This window comes from Pogona vitticeps, chromosome 4, assembly GCF_051106095.1.
Source record: "Pogona vitticeps strain Pit_001003342236 chromosome 4, PviZW2.1, whole genome shotgun sequence".
NCBI lineage: Eukaryota > Metazoa > Chordata > Lepidosauria > Squamata > Agamidae > Pogona > Pogona vitticeps.
Genome location: NC_135786.1, coordinates 22997570 through 23013776, shown reverse-complemented (window position 1 = coordinate 23013776; position 16207 = coordinate 22997570). Strand labels below are relative to the sequence as shown.

General features: G+C 42.7%; 1 protein-coding gene across 2 annotated transcripts in view; it reads right to left on the bottom strand.

The window, feature by feature from the left end:
* The window catches only part of PREX1 (phosphatidylinositol-3,4,5-trisphosphate dependent Rac exchange factor 1), a 288404-nt gene that overhangs the window by 17234 nt on the left and 254963 nt on the right, over nt 1-16207 (bottom strand). For both annotated transcript variants that reach the window (XM_020779458.3, XM_020779460.3), the window contains exons 27-29: nt 15566-15654; nt 6849-6931; nt 4119-4209 (exon numbers count right to left, since the gene is read on the bottom strand). In XM_020779458.3, coding sequence (XP_020635117.3) covers nt 4119-4209; nt 6849-6931; nt 15566-15654 — 263 coding nt within the window. The remainder of the gene's footprint in view (nt 1-4118; nt 4210-6848; nt 6932-15565; nt 15655-16207) is intronic.

Below are 16207 nucleotides of genomic sequence, written 5' to 3'. Positions count from 1 at the left end.
AAATCTATAACAGAATACACCCCTTCATGGACTGCTGCCTTGTCGTGGCAAAGGGGCTTGAGTAACTCAGAGAAGCTATGGGCTATGCCATGCAGGGACACCCAAGACGGACAGGTCATAGTGGAGAGTTCAGACTAAAGGTGATTCACCTAGAGCAGAAACTGGCAAGCCACTCCAGTATCTTTGCCAAGAATACCCATGAACAGAAACAAAAGGCTAAAAGATATGATGCTGGAAGATGAGCCTCTCAGCTCGGAAGGCATCCAACATGCTACTAAGGAAGAGTGGAGGACAAGGACAAGTAGCTCCAGAGCTAATGAAGTGGTTGGGCCAAAGCCGAAAGGATGCTCAGCTGCAGATGTGCCTGGAAGTGAAAGGAAAGTCCGATGCTGCAAAGAAAAATACTGCACAGGAACCTGGAATGTAAGACCTATGAACCTTGGTCAATCAGGAGATGGCAAGAATAAACATTGACATCCTGGGTGTCAGTGAACTAAAATGGACGGGAATGGGCAAATTCAATTCAGACGATTATCATATATACTATTGTGGGCAAGAATCCCACAGAAGAAATGGAGTAGCCCTCATAGTTAACAAAAGAGTGGGAAAAGCTGTACTGGGATACAATCTCAAAATGATAGAATGATTTCAATATGAATCCAAGGCAGACCTTTCAACATCACAGTAATCAAAGTTTATGCACCAACCACTGATGCTGAAGAGGCTGAAATTGATCCATTCTGTGAAGACTTACAACACCTTCTAGAACGGATACCAAAGAAAGATGTTCTTCTCATTATATGGGACTGGAATGCTAAAGTAGGGAGTCAAGAGATAAAAGGAACAACAGGTAAATTCGGCCTTGGAGTTCAAAATGAAGCAGGGCAAAGGCTAATAGAGTTTTGTCAAGAGAACAAGCTTGCCATCACAAACACCCTTTTCCAACAACACAAGAGGTGACTATACACATGGAAATCACCAAATGGGCAATATCGAAATCAGATTGATTATGTTCTCTGCAGCCAAAAATGGAGAAGCTCTATACAGTCAGCAAAAACAAGACCTGGAGCTGACTGTGGCTCTGATCATCAGCTTCTTATAGCAAAACTCAAGCTTAAACTGAAGAAAGGAGGAAAAACCACTGGCCTAGTCGAGTATAATCTAAACCAAATCCCTTATGAATACACAGTGGAAGTGAAGAACAGATTTGAGGAACTAAATTTGGTGGACAGAGTGCCTGAAGAACTATGGATGGAGGCTCGTTACATTGTACAGGAGGCAGCAACAAACACCATCCCAAAGAAAAGGAAATGCAAGAAAGCAAAGTGACTGTGTGATGAGGCCTTACAAATAGCAGAGAACAGAAGGGAAACAAAATACAAGGGAGATAGGGAAAGTTACAGAAAACTGAATGCAGGCTTCCAAAGATAGCAAGGAGAGACAAGAGGGCCTTCTTAAACGAATAGTGCAAAAAGAACTAGAGGAAAATAATAGAAAGGGCAAAACCAGAGATCTGTTCAAGAAAATTGACAAAAGGACAAAAATGATAGGGACCTAACAGAAGCAGAAGACATCAAGAAGAGGTGGCAAGTATACACAGAGGAATTATACCAGAAAGATCTGGATGTCCCAAACAACCCAGATAGTGTGGTTACTGACCTTGAGCCAGACATCCTGGAGAGTGAAGTCAAGTGGGCCTTAGAAAGCATGGCTCACAACAAGGCCAGTGGAGGTGATGGCATTCCAGTTGAACTATTTAAAATCTTAAAAGATGACGCTGTTAAGGTGCTACACTCAATATGCCAGCAAGTTTGGAAAACGCAACAGTGGCCAGAGGATTGGAAAAGATCAGTCTACATCCCAATCCCAAAGAAGGGCAGCGCCAAAGAATGCTCCAACTACCGTACAATTGCACTCATTTCACACACTAGCAAGGTTATGATGAAAATCCTACAAGGTAGGCTTCAGCAATATGTGGACCAAGAACTCCCAGAAGTATAAGCTGGATTATGAAGGGACAGAGGAACTAGAGACCAAATTGCTAACATGCACTGGGTTATGGAGAAAGCCAGAGAGTTCCAGAAAAACATTTACTCCTGCTTCACTGACTATGCAACAGCCTTTGACTGTGTGGACCACAACAAACTATGGCAAGTCCTTAAAGAAATGGGAGTGCCTGACCACCGTATCTATCTCCTGAGAAATCTAAATGTGGGACAGGAACCAACAGTTAGAACTGGACATGGAACAACGGATTGGTTCAAAATTGGGAAAGGAGTATGAACAGGCTGTATATTGTCTCCCGGCTTATTTAGCTTATATGCAGAATACATCATGTGAAAGGCAGGACTGGATAAATCCCAAACCGGAAATAAGATTATGGAACACCTCGACTATGGAACACCTTGCCGCCGGAAATCACCCTGGCACCCTTGCTGGGTGTTTTTAAGAGTCATTTAAAGACCTGGCTCTTCAGGCAGGCCTTCCCTCCAGTCAAGACCTGATTTTCTTTTTTCTTTAGTTTTTTTTCATCTTGATCTTCTAATTTGTTGATATTATTATGTCATTGATTTATATATATTGGTTTTTGATTGTATTTGATAATGTTTTATTCTTCTTTGTAAGCCGCCCCGAGTAGACTCTGTCTAGGGAGGCGGGGTATAAATCGAATAATAAATACAAAATAAAAATAAGATTGCCAGAAAGAAATATCAACAACCTCCGATATGCAGTTGATACCACTCTGATGGCAGAAAGTGAGGAGGAATTAAAGATTCTCTTAATGAGGGTGGAAGAGGAGAGTGCAAAAATGGTCTGAAGCTCAACATCAAAAAAACTAAGATCATGGCCACTGGTCCCATTACCACCTAGCAAATAGAAGTGGAAGATAAGGAGGCAGTGACAGATTTTACTTTCTTGGGCTCCATGATCACTGCAGATGGTGACAGCAGCTACAACATTAAAAGACACCTACTTCTTGGGAGGGAAGCGATGACAAACGTAGACAGCATCTTAAAAACCAGAGACAAAGGTCCGCATAGTCAAAGCTATGTTTTTTCCACTAGCAATGTATGGAAGTGAGAGCTGGACCATAAAGAAGGCTGACCGCCAAAGAATTGATGCTTTTGAATTGTGGTGCTGGAAGAGACTCTTGAGAGTCCCTTGGACTGCAAGGAGAACAAACCTATCCATTCTTAAGGAAACCAACCCTGAATGCTCACTGGAGGGACAGATCCTGAAGCTGAGGCTCCAATACTTTGGCCATCTCATGAGAAGACTCCACGGAAAAGACCCTGATGTTGGGAAAATGTGAAGGCAAGAGGAGAAGGATGACGGAGGGTGAGATGGTTGGACAGTGTCATTGAAGCAAACAACATGAATTTGACACAACTCCGAGAGGCAGTGGAAGACAGGAGGGCCTAGCATGCTCTGGTCCATGGGGTCATGAAGAGTCGTACACGACTTAACAACTAAACAACAAAATAACAGAATACGAGAATACCAGAAAGGGATTTTTAAAAAACTCAAAAATTTTCAAGATGTTTGTTTAATCATCCATGCATCATGCGTGCAAAGAAATGAAGGACACTTCCTTCTTCTAAATTTGCTGATCTAACAAAATATAGGGGTGAAAAGAATTCTGACCACAGCATTTGAAATATGGCAAAGATAAACACAACAGACTCGGATTCAGAGAGAGAAAGGAAATGTAGCACATAAACAGGGCATCTGCTTTATATCTGCTGCAGAGAAAGAATGTGTGTGGGGGGGGTCAGAATGCAGTTTTCATTTGGCTTCCACTTCCTTAAACTGGCTTCCAATTGTGAACAAATGAAGTCTCAGGAACAAATAGCTTTTAGACAAGGTTCTTGTCATATGGTCTTTTCATCTGACCTAGAGTCCTTCCTCTTTCGGTTTGCCCCACCCAGCAAAGAAACTTTGTACACTCCATTGGTGAAGGATGAATAGATTGTTCGGTCACTTCTCCAGCATCTTGCTTTGTTTTTTTGCTGGCTGTGGATATGCGAACATTCAAACCACTGCTAGTGATTTGGAAAGTTGCATCTAGACCAGAACTCTAAGGTATATTCATAGACTTATGCTGCCTTTAAGTTCACCTTGCAAACTGTGGTCCATTGGAAAATGTTTTGTTTCTTCAAAAGCCTTGCTTATTACTGGTCCTTTGAGAAGGGCATTTATAGCATCCACCTGCAAAAAAAACACATTTAGTCAATCCTGGAAATTCTTTAGGAGTTTTCATAGAGCTACATAGCTAATTGTAATCTATCATTAAATGCTGTGCATTGTGCTTTAAAAACAGAGACACTCACTTGTTGAAGGTTGGTTTCCCATAGTGGGGAAAAATGGGAGTAAAGATCTACTGCAAGGAAATAGGAATTCAAATTATCAGAGATCTGCCAAGGAGTGTCACTGACAGAGGAAGTGTGCTACTATCAAAACTGTAATTCACGCAATATGCATAATAATAGGACATCAAGCACTGATAAAAGATTTGCTGTTTTCAACAGACTGTGCTATAACATCAGGGACAAGCCAAGACTTATTATGTCAGGATGAACCAAATGGCTTCTGACCATCCAGCATGCTTAATTTATGGAATTTCCAAACAGTAAAGCTTGGTTCACTCTAATATTTCCACCCTCCTCTTCTTTCTAAAAAATCCCCACCAAAGCAACTGTAAATAATATGCTAAATACAAATACAACTGAAACAAAAGAAAGAATTTGCAAAATTGTTTTATTGCTACAACAAGCAACCTATAGTATTTTCATTAATTCATTACTAAAGGAAATATTAAAAATTCAATTAACCCCTACACTAGGTCAGTCCCTGGTCTTATGAAGCATAAATAATAAATGCAACTGAATTAATAAAAATATGACATTCATAAATAGTGCATCAATAAAATGCTATTGCAACTTTACAGAACCACCACCACTAAGGAATTTCAGCAACTATACGGTTCTAAGTATTAAAACTGGAAACAATGAGACCACTGCAAGAAGTGGAGAAGGTCCCAGTCATGCACTAAGATATGGCTTGGTCCTGCTGATCTGCAGGAACAAGATGTAAGCTAGAGACTGGGGGGAAATGGATGCAGAAATGGATGAGAGCACCATTGGTGAAATTGATTTTGACACAGGATTAGAAAAAGTCATGCTGGATAGATTTGCAACGGGTATTAATAACCATAGTGATGGGTATTAGTCACTGAAACTAGATAACAACCGTGTGTACAGAGGAGGTTTATTCATGAATAGTGAGTGCTGGGGGGAGGAGGAATGGAAGGATGGATGGATGGATGGATGGATGGATGGATGGATGGATGGATGGATGGATGGATGGATGGATGGATGGATGGATGGACGGACGGACGGACGGACGGAAGGACGGAAGGACGGAAGAAAGAAAGAAAGAAAGAAAGAAAGAAAGAAAGAAAGAAAGAAAGAAAGAAAGAAAGAAAGAAAGAAAGAAAGAAAGAAAGACATAGCCATAATCTTTCAACCATGATTATGAAAATCCAGATGGATTCTGACCAATCAGTGGCAGAAAACAATTGCAAGACTAAATGAGCCCAATCTGATTGGGCAAGAGAATATCAGTGTTCAGGACAGACTCTTATCTTATGGTCCACATGCCATAAGATGAGGGTCTCTCCAAGACTTATTTCTAAAGGTTCTAGGCTTGTCTCAGGACCTCTAGGTTTCATATAGTTTAAAAATAATTCCTCAAATGGAGACTCCTGCAGGGGTTGCAGTTCTTTTTAACAAAGGTACAACATTCTCTCCACTTTATTTTAGCAAGGCAGCAAGCAAGCAAGAAATGCATTTCTGAAAATGAGAAAGGGACTTTTAGAAATCTCCAGTTTTGGAGTGGATGGTGCTACCCAAGGGATGTGAAAAATGGCCCTAAGCTTTTTGAAAGTGCTGTGGACTCAGGTTACAGAATGCTCTGTAAAAGCTGCCCCAAGCACCACTGAGGGTTCTTTACATCAATCAAGCTGGATTACACAAACTCTTTCATCAACCAAGCAGGAGGAGAATTTAGAACAACACCTGCTTACACACCCATCAGGTAATAATATAATATTTTAACTGGGTGTAAATTGGACTTCAGTTGGCTTCTACCTGGTAAGCAAACCAAAATTTATCCCAGTGTCCTGGTGGAGATTGTATGTCCATGTACAGTGGTGCCTCGCAAGACAATTTTAATTTGTTCTGCGAAAATCGTCGTCTTGTGAAAAAATTGTCTTGCGAGGTTCCCTATGCATCGGTCTCAAAAAAAAAGTCTTGCGAAGTATCGGTCTCCAAAAAAACCCATCTTGAGAAGCACAGTCATAGAAAAAAGTATTGCAAGGCACCATAGTGATTGCAAAAACCAATCGTCTTGCAGGTTTTTCGTCCCACGAGCCAATTGTCTAGCGAGGCACCACTGTATAGTCTTTTCCCCATCCCTAACCCTAAAAGAAACTTGGTTTCCAAAAATGGGCAATGGGGGAGCATATATAGAGTGATGGGCTGCCACTGTCTGAACACTGAGTAGAAATTTCCAACCATAATAGAAATTGTGAAGCATTAAACCACACCCCCAGTCTGCCTGTAACCAGTTTTAAGCTCACTTTAAGAAGATTGTGTCTGGCACATTCATTCAAACTTTCTCTGCGCTAATCACCAGTTACTGGTGTAGTTTATTACATTAAAGCATGCATTAATTGTTTGATTTTTAGTGGTCTAAAAATGGCACAGAACATACAGGGAGAGAGAGAGAGAGAGAGAGAGAATAAAGCCGTCACATTCTTCTACATCTGTGTTCTTCATGTCACTCACCTGGTTGAAAAGATGCTCAAGACACCCATGAAGTTTATCTTGTTTATCTGAAGGTATCCTCATATCATTGGGAAGTTCATCACCTGATGACAAAGCAAATAAAGTTGGGGTTTGCTTTCATATGGATAGATCTTATCACACAGTTTTTTTCTGGTCTTAATTTATTTCCACTCATCTCTTTCCTCTTTCCCCTGCTCCTTCCATCCCTTTAGTTACTGATCAGACCCAAGGTACTGAACTTCCTCCATTACGGCTATGTACACATCCTCTACTGAGGTTGGGAGACACAATATTTTTCTGTCGCTGGGCACAATCTCTTCCTAACAAGTACTTCTGTTATACATACACTTAAGATGTGCTTACTGAAACAGTAGTCTTAAGAAGAAATGTCCCGTTTCTATTATGTTCAAAGCTGAACTAGACAAAATGGGTTAACTCTTACTAGATCATAGAATGACAGAACTGTAAAGCTGAGAGGGCCTCTATTAAGTCCGACCCCCGACAAAGCAGGAAATTGACAGCTAAAGCACGCTTAACAGATGGAAATGCTTAAAAACCTGCATGGAAGGAGAATCCATCAACACCCATTCTGCTGCTGAGATACCCTCTAGCGCTCACTACCATTAACACTTGCTGAAAAACAGCCCTGGCAATTAATTTGTGTTTGGCTGAGAAGTATTTAACTGACAAAAAAGGAGTCTAGGATTTCATCCTGCTTGGTGTCACTTTGTGAATGGTAGTGAGCACAAGAGGGACCTTTGTAGACCAGAGGTTCCCAACCCCCAGTCCGTGACCCGGCAGCAGGACCAGGCCGCGGACACAGATCCGTCCCTGCAAGCGCTGCCGTGCACATGTGTGTGAGCGTATTCCGCCCCTGCAAGTGTGCCGTGCGCATGCACGAGAGCAGGCCCACACAAGTGCCGCCACATAAATGTGTGCACACACACTCTGCCCCCTGCAGGTGTGCCACACCCACACAAGCATGCCACACACCCCACGCAAATGTGCCATGCCCACCCAACCCGTCTGCGGTTGGGAAAAGGTTGGGGACCACCGCTGCAGACCATCTTAGTGCTGCTGTCAACATTCAGGCCACACTTTGCTATGTAAATCTTGGCATCCTTTTTCCTGCTGGCAACATAGGCACAATATGCGTTCTACGTGGGGCTGCCTTTGAAGACGGTCTGGCAACTGCAACTGGTCCAGAATTGAGCTACGTGGCTGGTGAGGGGTGAGGCCTCTAGGGAACACATCAAACCAATTCTATTTAAATTACATTGGCTATCAGTTGCTGCCCGGGCCCAATTCAAAGTGCTTGTTTCGACATATAAAGCCCTAAACGGCTTGGGCCCTGGATACCTGAAGGATTGCCTCCTTCCATACGAACCTACCCAGCAGTTAAGATCTAGCCAGGGGCGGCTTTTGAAAGAGCCATCCCTCAAGAAGGTAAGAGGGATAGCTTGTAGACAAAGGGCCTTTTCAGCAGCTGCTCCCAGACTATGGAACGGCCTCCCAAGGGAGATTCATCTGACACCAACACTGATGACGTTTCGGTGCCACGTCAAAACCTTCATGTTCCATAAGGCTTTTAATTGAAATAATATCAACTGAGGGTCTTGATGGCAATTTTTAGAGTATATATTTTAATTGTATTTTAATTGCTTTATCTTTTTTACTGTATTTTAATTGTTGTAAGCCACCCAGAGACCTTTGGGTAGTGTGGGCGGCATATAAGTTAAATAAATATATAAATAAATAAATATTGTACAGCAGTATCAGGCTATTTCCTCGTTGTTTTGAATGTAAGCCGCCCAGAGTATACTATGTCTAGATGGGCGGCATATAAATTTAATAAATCATCATCACCATGAATACAGAAGCACAATACCCCACATTCATACACCAGAGGGTTTTTGAAGAATTGAACATACTAATAATCTGCCATCTTATCTCATACAAATCTGGTATCCGTGTTTAATTAATGCATACATACATAGCTGTTTCACATGAGTGGAATTGCATATTACCAATCTGTTTTAAATGGTTGTTACTGCTGTTATTACTTTTTTACTTTTTTGAGCAAATATTTTTAAATAAGTACATTTTAAATAAGTACATCAGGAATCAAAAGGGGTTAGATTGCAAGAACATGGGGATACTGTAACTAAATGCTAAAAAAGCTCCTTGACAACATGTTGAATCAAGGGAACACTTAGGAACACCAAATACTTCAATCAAAGTTTTATGCTTAGTGGTAAACTCTATACATGACTTTACCTTAAACATTGATAGCTATGTACTTCCTCACAATTCTGCTACATATTTGAAAGTACGTCTAAGCAAATGTTTGAGATGCACTGGATTATTTATTGGTGGTTTCATTAAGTGTCTTTGTGATAGTTCACCATTTGTTTTGGTTTACAGTTTTCAAAATCGAAACAGATTAGCTGGCTAACTTACATCTAAGTGGTATGTTAATGGATGAAAGATTATTTTCCTCCATCTTGAAAGACCACTATACACAATTTTAGGTGAACAGCTACAGTAAAAAGCCTCATATTTTATGAATGCTGGTTCAAGAGCAGAAATTGGAAAAATCACCTTTTTGGATCACAGCTCCCTAAAATCCATAACTCCAAGTCCACATGGGCAGTGGTTGGTTGGGGGATTCTGTGAGCCAAAAATAATTTTTTAAGGTCTCCTTTTAGGAAGGAATAAAAACTAGAGAAGATCAACAAGCTGGTAGGAAACTTCTGCTGAAACTAGAAGTTTTAAGGACTTCTTTCAATCCTTTCTAATAATCCTTTTCAACCACCCTCTTTTGATCATAAAAAGGTGCTTCTGTGCGGCTAGAAGAGATTAGAAAAATGGTGGCAGCGGAAGCAGATGTAACCTTCCCCCCCCACACACCAGTTCTCTATTGTACATTGCCTTATTCGAAGAAGTCTGGAATGTCACAAGACATGTGCAGGTGGGTAGGTGAGTAGGTGTAGGGTAGGAAATCATCAGGTAAAGTGTTTTGTCCTTTTTCCTCATGTGCAACTTCTCAATCATAGTCATCCCTCCAGAAGCGTGTGTTGTTGTTTTTTCAGTTTAAAATGGACTGGTGTAGTAATGTTACATTTATCTATGTATGGCATCTCATTTAGGCTGCAGCCAACTAAATTTGTTGCATCTGCCTGTGGAACTCTAAAGAATCAGCACAAAACAGATGAAAAACCTGAACTCAAAGGATTCTCTTTTCACCTGTACAAAAGAATAGATCTAGGCATTTAGCAAGGCCGCACTAGCTCCAGTGGAAGCACTTAAGAAACAGAAGTGAACAACAGGTAATAGGAAGGTATCTGCAGGACCATTTGTTACATACAGCACTGATGTTACCTGTCTGTCATGGGTTTGGAGGGAAAGTTCCATCCTATGGGGAGTGGAAGGCGGGACATCAGGAGGAGGGGCTGTACTGTATATATATATGATGCCTGTGTGGTGAAGTTTAGACGCTGGGATGTGAAGAAGCAGCAGCTGGGAAGAAGAAGCTGGTGTGGGAGTCTGTGTGTCAGACAGGGTACTACTGTGTGTCAGAGTACCAACCTGATAGGTTCAGGTGTCTGTTGGTTAGCCAGAACTGATAGGTTCAGGGTCTGTGCTTCAAGTTAAGGGTTCTGTGTGAACCAAACTGTGTGCATGTATGAATGAGACTAAGCCACGTTACTATATCTTATTCACCTGATCATTTTATTTTGCCTGTGTGTTGTTTTAAATAAACCTTATTCTTTTATTTGTTGAAAATCCATCCCTGGTCTGTGTGACTTCTTATAGGGAATGGTTGGTGGCAGCTTAGTTAACGTGTGGCAGATCCCAGTAGGTCTGGGTTTGTCACATTGATTGGTGTCCAGCGTGTGGGATACGACTGGTCCAGTTGTCCAGCGGTCCAGCAAAGCCTTGGCAAGTGTGCCCAGAGCAAGGGGGGTCTAGTCAGGGACAATCTGAGAGCGCGTAGGTAATCTTCTAGGTGTACCTCACGGGGGGGTGCACTAGTAGAAGAACGTGTAACCTCAGATTGGGGGGCTAGATTAGGGAGCTCTGAGGCAGCCTGTTTTGGCGGGAAAAAGCTGAGGCAAAAATGTAAAGTAGAAGTGAGCTAGCTTGTCTGCTGAGAGGCCCAGCAGAGGGGGGTAGACTCTAGCTCGCAACAGTTGCAAGTTAGTGCTGAAAGGACAGCAGCAATCTATAGGGAAAGCTGGTTCTGAGGCAAAAGAAAAAAAAAAGTGGTCGTTTTATTTTGAGGCTTGACTTTTTAAAGCAGCCTGTTCTGAGGGGGGGGATTATGCCCTTGACTCGAAGCCAAATGGCAGAAATGGGTGAAGTGAAAGACCCCCAGGTTGACCAAGGTTCTGAGGATGAATTTGGCTCAGTGCAGGGTGACAGCATGGGAGAACAGAACCCAGAACTCAGGAAAATGCTCATAGCCCAACAGCATGAACTGAGGATGAGGGAAATAGAAAGGGAAGAGAAACAAAGGCAATTGGAAAAAGAAGAAAGATTAGAGAGAGAGAGAATGGAAATGGAGAGGGAATTGCAGAGAGAGAAAATGGCGTTTGAATTAAGAAAATTGGAACTGATGAATCAGAACAATAATAACATTAGGGATTCTGAGGGAGGCCAATTGTCTAAAGCTGACCTGAAGAAATTCCCTGTGTACCACAAGGGAGATTGTCCTGAGGTGTTCTTTTCCTTAGTGGAAAGAGCGCTTGTGGACTTCTCAGTGAGGGAAACTGAGAAGATGACCATCATGCGATCTTTAATCAGTGGTAGCCTGGCTGAGGTTTATTCAGAGATGCCTGAGGAACTGATGAAAGATTTTGCAGAGTTTAAAAAACTGGTGTTTGCAAGACATGGGATAAATGCGGAACAGCTGAGGCAAAGATTCAGGTCCCTCACAAAGAAACCAGAGCAGACTTTTACCCAAGTGGGGGCCCAATTGGTGAGGCTGCTAGAGAAATGGCTATCTCAGGAGGGGACAGAGACCTTTCAGCAGCTTAAAGATTTGATAGCGCTGGAACAGTTCTATTCAGTCCTGCATGGGGAACTGAAATTCCAGGTGAGGGAAAGGAAACCAAAATCTGTGGCAGAAGCAGCCGAGATCGCAGATTTTATTTACCAGATAAGAAAGCCCTTAGGTGAGGAGAAATCTGTAGGTAAACCCAAAGAAACCTACAGCAAGTACTCTCAGGGACCAGGGAAAAACCAGCAAGGGGGAGGGGCCCATGGTGAAGGGAAGCCTTCAGACATGAAACTAAGACCTCAGATTTTGGAGGGAAAACCAAAACAAGATGAGAGAGAATCAAAATACACCAGAAAATGTTATTTCTGTCAGGGAAAGGGCCATCTAATCTCAGAGTGTGAGAAATTAAAGCAGCTAAAAGGAATTGTGCCTCAGGATTCGAGTGGGACCAAGCCAAAAGCTGTGTTCTGTGTCCAGAAAGAGCAAGGCTCATTGTCACTGAGGGAGCCTGTTGCCATGGCTACTCAATCTGGAACAGCTACATCTGCTGATCAGGCTGAGGAAAATGGTCCTCTTGTAGAGGTCAGGCGCTGCCTGCTGGTGAGAACAGATTCTCAGTTGTTTGAGACAGCAGGGGTGGACGTAGGAATACTTGACCATCAGTATCGGGGGCTGCGGGACACTTGTTCCCAGGTAACCCTGTGCCATCCAGATATTATTCCTAGGGAATATATAATCCCAAATGAGAGCATGAAGGTGGCAGGGATTGAGGGACAGGTGATTTCGCTGCCAGTAGCGGAGGTACCGGTGAACTTTCAAGGCTGGAGGGGAGTTTGGCGGCTAGCGATTTCATCGACTCTGCCAGCAGCCGTGCTCGTGGGAAATGACCTGGCTGAACATGTGAAACGGGTGCTAGTGATTACACGCTCACAAGCCACCACGGGGACAGTTCAGGGGGGTAATGATGAGCCCGAGACGGAAGCAGAGGGGAGTTCAGAAGCTGTGGTAGAAACTTTAACCACAGACAGCAGATTTGGACAAGAGCAAAAGGCAGACGCCACTCTCCAAAAGTGTTTTGAACAGGTGACTGACGCCCAGCTAACACCTGAAACCCCAGTGAGATTTCTGGAGAAAAAGGGGATTTTATATAGAGAGACCCTGAGGACTACCTCAAAAGGGGGAGATGGGATCAGAAGTCAGCTGGTGGTACCTGAAAAGTATCGCCCCATGATCTTACAAAGGGGGCACTCTGACATGTTTGCTGCGCACTTAGGGGTGAACAAAACACAGCAGAGAATCACACAGAATTTTTACTGGCCTGATATAGGGAAGCAGATCAGGGAGTTCTGTAAACAATGTGATGTGTGTCAAAGGCAGGGGAATAGCCGCGACAGGACCAAAGCAAAGTTGTGCCCTTTGCCTGTGATTGACACTCCGTTCAAATGCATAGGGGTGGATATTGTGGGACCTTTGCCCAAGGCCACAAAGAGGGGGAACAGGTTCATTCTCACCATTGTGGACCATGCCACAAGGTACCCTGAAGCCATACCCTTGACTAACATTGAAACTAACACAGTGGCAGATGCCTTGGTGGGGTATATGTCCAGGATGGGATTTGCCTCAGAAATAATCACAGATTTGGGCGCATCGTTCACATCGCAGCTCATGAAACGCTTATGGCAAATCGGTGGAATTAAGCACAAGGAAACCACTGCCTATCATCCTGAAAGTAATGGGTTAACTGAGAAGTTCAATGGGACTCTAATGCGCATGATTAGGGCTTACTTGGCAGAGAATCCAAACAATTGGGACCAGAAGCTGCAATCCCTTTTGTTTGCTTATCGATCAGTGCCACAAGCCAGTACCGGGTTCAGTCCATTTGAACTTTTATTTGGGAGAAGGGTGAAAGGGCCCCTTGATTTGATCAAACAAAATTGGGAGCAGATCACCCAGGATGACCCACAAGACGTTGTGACATACATAGACACCTTAAGGAAGGGCCTAAAGAGAAACCTAGAGCTAGCAACAGAGACCCTGCAAGCTCAAAAGGTCAGAAAGAAAGCATGGTATGACCACAAAGCTAGAGAGAGGCACTTTGACCCAGGGGAGGGAGTGCTTTGGCCTAGGCCCTGTAAAGAGAACAAACTGCAGCTGGGTAGCCCAGAAACAAAATACTTGGGTCACATGGTAGGGGGAGGAGTGATAAAACCCCTGGAGGCCAAAATAGAAGCTGTTCGTGATTGGCCCAGACCCAACACCAAGAAAAAAGTCAAATCATTTCTTGGGTTGGTGGGCTACTACAGAAAGTTCATCCCGAGGTTTAGCGAGATTGCGGCTCCGCTGACCGATCTGACGAGGAAGACGGCTGATGACCGCATCCCGTGGACCAGCGACTGTGAGGAGGCGTTCCAGAGGTTGAAGCAGGCGCTCATCAACTATCCAGTGCTGCGTGATCCAGACTTCAACAGGGAGTTCATCATCTACACCGATGCGTCTAACAGCGGGGTAGGAGCAGTTCTGTGCCAGGAGGATGAGAATGGTGACCAGCATCCAGTGTCCTACCTGAGTAGGAAACTTCAAAAAGGTGAGAGACATTTGGCAACCGTGGAGAAGGAGTGTTTGGCCATAGTCTACGCGATCCAGAAAGCCAAGCCTTACATCTGGGGAAGACATTTTGTTCTGTGCACTGACCATTCACCACTGCAATGGTTAAAGACAATGAAAACCCACAATAGCAAACTTATGAGGTGGGCTTTAAACCTACAGGACTATGACTTTGAAGTGAAGGTGGTCAGAGGGTCAGTGAACTGTGTTGCTGACGCCTTGTCAAGAAGACCTGAAGAATGAAGACGGCGAAAGAAACATGGACTATGTATATATATATTGAGGACAAAAAGTTAAATGTACCTGTTTTTTGAACTTGGTTTGTATGAATAAAGGTAAATTGATGTAATGTATATGGTAAATGTTTAAATGCCTAATTGCTATGGTTAACTTAGAGTGTAAGTATAAGTAAGTATGATATGGTATGTATTACTGTTGTTGTGTGTTTTATCCAGGTTGTTTTTTGGGAAAAAGCACCTTAGCTTTCCCCCTACAAAACAACTTATAAAGAGGGGAGGTGTTACATACAGCACTGATGTTACCTGTCTGTCATGGGTTTGGAGGGAAAGTTCCATCCTATGGGGAGTGGAAGGCGGGACATCAGGAGGAGGGGCTGTACTGTATATATATATGATGCCTGTGTGGTGAAGTTTAGACGCTGGGATGTGAAGAAGCAGCAGCTGGGAAGAAGAAGCTGGTGTGGGAGTCTGTGTGTCAGACAGGGTACTACTGTGTGTCAGAGTACCAACCTGATAGGTTCAGGTGTCTGTTGGCTAGCCAGAACTGATAGGTTCAGGGTCTGTGCTTCAAGTTAAGGGTTCTGTGTGAACCAAACTGTGTGCATGTATGAATGAGACTAAGCCACGTTACTATATCTTATTCACCTGATCATTTTATTTTGCCTGTGTGTTGTTTTAAATAAACCTTATTCTTTTATTTGTTGAAAATCCATCCCTGGTCTGTGTGACTTCTTATAGGGAATGGTTGGTGGCAGCTTAGTTAACGTGTGGCAGATCCCAGTAGGTCTGGGTTTGTCACACCATTCACTTACAGCCTGACAGTTGTTGAATAGATCTTTATCTCCCTGTCAGAAAGCATAGCATTCACTTACCTGATCCCATCTCATCACTGCCCAAGTAAGAGCTATTACTCCGTACACTGGTGTAGGAAAGCACTGAGTCTCTGTTGCTGTTACATTCACTGCAAGAAAAAAAAGGATGTGTGAAGATTAAGAATGAATGGATGGATGAATGAATGAATAAATATTTATTTATTTATTTATTTATTTATTTATTTATTTATTTATTTATTTATTTATTTATTTTATTTTATTTTATTTTATTTTATTTTATTTTATATCCCGCCTATCTGGTCGGTTAAGACCACTCTAGACGGCTAACAGAATATATATCTTTCTGCAGAATTCCAAGCATGTTATTAGCAACTGGAAGAAAAAACTTTGAAGGAAAATTTTCATTTCTGTCCATCTCAAAGAGGATAATCTGTTTTATGGACAGCAGTTCTAGTTCTGACTCAATGCAATAAGAAATTACTATACTTCAGTGGCAGCAACCTCTTCAAATTTGTGCTGGCACGCTTTGTCTTCCCAAAGTGAAGAGAAATTGCAGCTTTAAGGCATTATCCTTTTGCCACCAGAATTCATGTGAATAGGGAAATGAGTGAGGTGTTCAAAATTAATCATGATCTTTTCAGATTGAGGGGAGTCCACAAATAGCCCTGATATTCACCTGCT